At 58.2% G+C, this 5,642-nt stretch overlaps 1 protein-coding gene across 1 annotated transcript in view; it reads left to right on the top strand.

The window, feature by feature from the left end:
• Positions 1 to 5,642, top strand: part of LOC102371118 (nectin-2-like) — a 22,902-nt gene that overhangs the window by 6,878 nt on the left and 10,382 nt on the right. Inside the window, exon 4 of the mRNA XM_025200041.1 lies at positions 66 to 176. Coding sequence (XP_025055826.1) covers positions 66 to 176 — 111 coding nt within the window. The remainder of the gene's footprint in view (positions 1 to 65; positions 177 to 5,642) is intronic.

Here is a 5,642-nt window from a genome sequence, read left to right as displayed (position 1 = left end):
CAGCCTGGTGGCAGGAGTGAGGTCGCAGCTGCCCCCGTGACCCCATCCCCATCCGCTCTGCCCAGGTCGTGCACCTCGACAACATGAAGCACGAGGAGGAGATCCAGAAGCTCCCGCTGCAGACGCCGTACTATGACCTGGCAGCCACCGAGCCCTCCCCCTACACCGACAGGCTGGTAAGGAGGGCCAGGGGCCTGGCACTGCCCCCTCACCCCCACCCCAGGTCCCTGCACAGGATCTGGACCAATTCTTTACAAGGGATTAGTGCCTTCTCCCTCCATCCATCCACCAGGGAGGACCAGCAACCTTTTCCCCCACTGCACCAGGGCCTTGAGTGCCCTGACCTGAGCCACAGGGAATGTGGCATCATGATCACTTGGTCCTGGCTGTCTCCAGCATACTTTGGAGGACTCTGCCTGACCCTTTCCAACCAGATATCACCCCAGATTGGTGGCTCCTGGTAACATAGGACTCTCTGGCAACACCCAGTGTCCAGATTGCAAATTAAGACCAAATTGAGCCTGGAAGAAGCTAAACTGCTTGCCCCACACCCCAGCCCAAAGCAAGGATACAAAGGATCCTATCCCAAAGCTGATCACAGTGCCCCTCCTTGTGCATGTCCCTTGGGGAGGCTGGGACACTTGAGGGCCCTCCTGACTCTGCCCTGTGTTGTCACTGGGTGTGATCCCAGCCTCCAGTGCCCGCTTCCCGCCCCATGTCCCTGGGGCTCACTGCTATATCTCAGGCAGCTGGGCTGTTGAGCGGGTGAACTGCCCATCTCCCCGGGATCTCATCCATGCCGGAGGAGGGATTGCAGCTCTGGGTGGGGTAAGGAGCAGGGAGGAGGTGGTGGATGGAGGGTCTCGCAGGCCTGGGACCTGGCCAGTCCCGCTCGCTGTCAGCAATGGCTCCTGCATTGGGGGCGGAGGAGACTGACGTGACATGACTTGGCTGGAACGGCACGTTCCCAGCTTTGTAACTCGGTTCTGTGCCAGGCCAAGAGCACCGGCGTCTGGCTGGGAATCACAGACGGCTCCCTAAAGCCCTTGTTGGGTGCAGATTTGTTCAGCTTGAAACGGGAAGATGGAGATTAGGGGTCAAGGAGACAGGGAGGGAGTTCAGCAGCAGCAGGAGGGCTGTTTTCAAGGCCCAAGGCAGAGGTCAGGTGCACTGACCCTGCCAGCTCATTGTGAGGGAGGCCACGGCTGTCTTCCTGCAAGGCGGGTAGCGGAGGGCAGTGCACCAGCCCTGCTGCACGTGTGGTCCCTCAGGCTCCAAGCCCAGTCGTGCTTGCTCAACCCTGCCCGTCAGAGAGAGTCGGCCGCCCCGCTGTGCTGCCTGGCACTGGGGAGCCACAGGGGCTTGTTCACCCCTGGAAAGTTGGGCCCTGGCATCCGGGGCCCCGAGCGCTGTTCCACCCCAGAGGCAGCAACATTTCCATGGTGCCTCAGCACTTGGGGCTGGAAGACAAATGTTGAGGGCAGTGCGTGGCTCTGAAGATCCCGTCCTGGAGGAGTCTGACTGGTTTCCCGTACCCTCTGATCAGGGGTGTGGGTACCAGGGCCAAGCCACGCTCCACAAGAGCAGACTCCCAGCAAGGAGCTGGCTCATTTGGGGTAAATAGCAAGAGGGCGGCTAATTAAAAAAGCCATCAGCGGCGGAGTTAGCGATGTGAGGCTAGGCTCAACCGGTGGCCGTGTGGTAACCATAGGAACCGAGTTTGGGGCTCTCCAACCTGCTCGGAGCAGGCGCGTATTCAAGGCTGCTGTTTTCGTTGGTCCTTTGTTAGAGGTCCCAGCAAAGAGGCTCTTCGGATGCCCCCACAGCTGCCCTTGAAGGGGTCTCTGCAGGGTGGAGGCACGTGGGCAGGGGGCTATGGGGGTGGGATGCTTCCCCGAGGCATCCACAGCACCTGGGTCTGGGCTTCGGGCTGCTCCATCCCTCCTGGCCAGGGCTTCTCAGCCTGGTCTGGTGCATCCCTCCTCCAGGGTCTCAGGCTGGGCAGGGCGCAAGCAGCCTGGCTCCCTCCTGCATGTCAGTGAGCTCTGAGCCATCCTCCTGCCCTGCTCTCCCAGGCTGGTCTCGTGTCCTGTTCTTCCTGCTCCTCCAAGCCTATGCAGACCCCAGCCCTGGCCAGGGCAGCCGCGGAGCCTAACCCTCCTCCCCTAGACTCTGCAGTCTCAAGGGGAAGTGAGGAAGAGGACTGTCCTCCAGCCAGCCCTGCCCAACAGCCCTGGGTGTGATCCCAGCCTCCAGTGCCCGCTTTCCGCCCCATGTCCCTGGGGCTCACTGCTACATCTCAGGCAGCTGGGCTGTTGAGTGGGTGAATGTCAGGGGGAGTTCCCTGCCAGGCAGTGCCAGCCGTGCCGGCTCTGCCAAGGGCTCTGGGGCACACAGATAGCACCGGCTGGCCGTGTTATCATGGTTGGGATGGGCTTGTGACATGCTGCACTGCAGGAAGGAGCTGGCTCTGGCTTTTCCCCATCTCACCTAGGGACCTGCTGAGGTGGCCTCCTGCCCACCCCACTACCAGCCTTGCAGACACTTCCCTTAACCAAACTATGACCAGGTGTGGGGCCCGGTCTGCCAGACTCCTGCAGCCATGCTGCCAGCACCTCCACCTGGGGTAGGCAGAGGCAGGTGGGCTGAGTGGGGCACAGAGAAGCACTCAAAGCAGCTGCTTGCTCAAGCATAGACTTGCCAATAGCCCAGGCTTCCTTTGGGGAGTGGGGACCGCAGACACGTGGTGCTGGCGCTGTCTGTTGGAGGGCAGCAGGGGAGGCATTGGAGGGGAGAGAGGCTTGGCTTTTGGGGGGTCAGGAAAGGGTTTCCGATGCCGTAACTCAGTTGTACGAGGTCTTGTCCTTTGGGGTTAACACAATGTGTGCATTAAAGCCTCTGCTGGGGAAGGCAATTTCAGAGAGCCAGGAGGAGCTCAGAAGTGATTAGCGAGGAGAAGAGCGAGGGGGACCAGGCAAGAGAGAGGTACCGGCAGAGAGGGGAGAGAGGGCAGGAGACCGACTGGCAAAGAGAGGGGTGGAGGTGGAAAAGAGCAACCTGGCCTCACCCACAGCTACTAGGGATCTCTAGCACCCCATCTTATTTCCCAGAGCCCCTCTCTGGGCAGGAGGAGCAGTGCCCCCCAGGCAGGCCATCACCCTCCTTGTGCTTGGAGCTGCACAGGCTCCACTCCTGGCTCAGGACCTGGGCGCCTCCTCTCTTCTTGGGGTGTTTGGCATTTGGCTCTTGACAGCACCCGCTCAAATCAGCCCACATTGCAGAGAGGTTATTCCCAAGCCACAGTGCCTGGGGCTGCCCCAGCTCTGGGCTACAGCCCCAACATGAGGTCCTTCTCCCAGCTTCCCCAACAGTCGGTGGAGCCAGTGGGAACAGTGTGGGGGAAAAGAGCAACCTGTGTGTGCAATGTGTGTATGTGTGCAATGTGTGCTAGTGAGGGGTGGATGGAGGGGAGTAAGCCTAGCAGCAGAGGTGTGATGGGTGGGACAGGGGAAGGCTTCGTAGCTCAGACAGCGAGGCAATGCCTGCCAACTTGCAGGGCAGTTACCGGGGTGCTGGAGCCAGTGATTTACGCAGCATACTGGCTGGCGCCGACATTAGCACTTGTATACAAGCCCCAGTATTGATTTTGTAATAAATTTCTGCTCCTAAAAAGCAGCAGAGTGCAGGAGCGAGCCAGGGGCTGGCAGAGACTGGTAGCTCCCCAAGTGCTGCAGCACAGCCCTTCCCAGGGTCTTGGCCAGGCTGGGCAGGGGCAAGGTGGGCATGGGCACCCCGGCTGCAGCACAGCCCTTCCCAGGGTCTTGGCCGGGCTGGGCAGGGGCAAGGTGGGCAGGGGCACCCCATGGCTTGGTCTGCTTCTCTGCAGGGCTGGAGAGGTGGCCCAATGCAGAGCTGAATCTACACTGTGGAGCAGGGGTCTGGCTGCTGAGTGGGGCACCAGCATCACCCAGCTCCAAACCAAAGCTGTTCAGCTCCATCATCTTGATATCTTCCAATTGCTGCACGTCTTGGCCTGGGCCGAGGCAGGATGCAGCAGTGCCAGAGCAGGGCTCCTCCCTGGTGGCTCTGGCCTGGGTTTCAGCAGAGACCATCAACCTGGGTGCATCATGCTGATGGGGCTCTACTGCCCCAGGTCTGGAACCAGCACATCCAGGGCTCCCCTGGACCTCCATGTACCATGTACGTGTGCCACGTCACCTCTGATCTTCTGCCCGTGGAGGAGTGTGAGCACTGCCAGGGAAGGATGTAGGAATGGAGTGATGAACCTGATCAAACCCCAACCCTTCATCGCACCACCGGACGTGGCCTCCTTCCACCCGCACCCCCTGGGTTCTGCCTGCTGTCTTTGACTCTTTTGGCTTCACACACCTCTAACCTGCCAACTATGGTGTTTGACCCCCTGTAGCCACAAGCTACATGCTCCCTTGCATGGGGCATTTTCACAAGCCCCATGCTCTGTAAGCTGTGACAGTGCACACACATGTGCAAGCACACGCACAAGCCCTATACAATACACTTCAGCACACAAGGCAGGAGCACCCAGACCATACACCCCTCCAACAATGCACATGCATGCACCATCACGCCATGGGATGGAGGGACCCTGCTCCCCATGGACCAGCAAAGGAGACCCCCACCAAGTGCAGCACGACAGAGCACTTCCTCAATCAATCCCCCCTTCTGACTACAGGCATTAGCACAGCTCATTTCAGAGCCATAAAGCTCTGAAAATTGCCTTGCCACAGCTGGTAAATGGTTGAGAAGAGTTCAGGAAAAGAGGGGGAATGATTTCCAAATTAAATGCCTTCTGCATAAGATCCAGGTGAGGCGATGGATCAGGAAAGGGGCGGGCAGTGAGAAGGTCATCTGGAAGGAGCCAGCTGGTCCTTGCCGCTTCCAAAACTAAGCCCATATGAGGATGCTGAGATGCTCCCTTAGTGAGCAAGGGGCTGGGAGCCAGGACACCCCGGTCCTGTTCCTAGATCTGTCACTTGAGTGACAGCAAACAAATCTCCACCTCTCTGCATGCCTTTCTTTCCCCCTTCCATAAAATGGGGTCTGTAAAACTGAGCAGTCTCCCAGGAAGCTTAATTCGTTAATGATGGTGAGGTATGTTGAGATACTTGGATGGAAGCTAGCTATCAGAGACGAGGGGTGCATCCCTCCCTCCGTGCCGTTCTTGGATACAAGCCCTCCGAAAATGCTGCTAGAAGGGCTACCCTTCAAGATGCTGTCATCAGAGCGCGGGGCTTTTAGCATCTATTAAACATTATTTACAAAGCTTGAATCAGACAGGATTGGAAATATGGAACAGAAAGAAAAAGAGCTCGTGGGTTACAATCAACCTTGCCGCAAAGGGAGAAACACAGCGCGCTGCGATTTGCTTGTGCTATTAGGGAGATTTTGCGAGGGAACAAAATAAATATAAGCTGAAGGCAATTTAAAAGCCCCCATTCACAGAAACACCCTAATTTCTCCAAACTCCCAAGCAATTTGGAACTCGTCTTAGTGACGTGCCAGAGACAATATCCATTATCTGAGCATTAGCCGGGTGAGGTGCTCGGCAAACATATCGGAGTGGCGTTCCTCCCTCCGGAGAGACGGCAGTCTAGCAAGTCCCA

The sequence above is a fragment of the Alligator sinensis genome, unplaced genomic scaffold, assembly GCF_000455745.1.
Source record: "Alligator sinensis unplaced genomic scaffold, ASM45574v1 scaffold278_1, whole genome shotgun sequence".
NCBI classification, from domain to species: Eukaryota; Metazoa; Chordata; order Crocodylia; family Alligatoridae; genus Alligator; species Alligator sinensis.
This window is presented reverse-complemented; position numbering and strand designations above follow the sequence as displayed.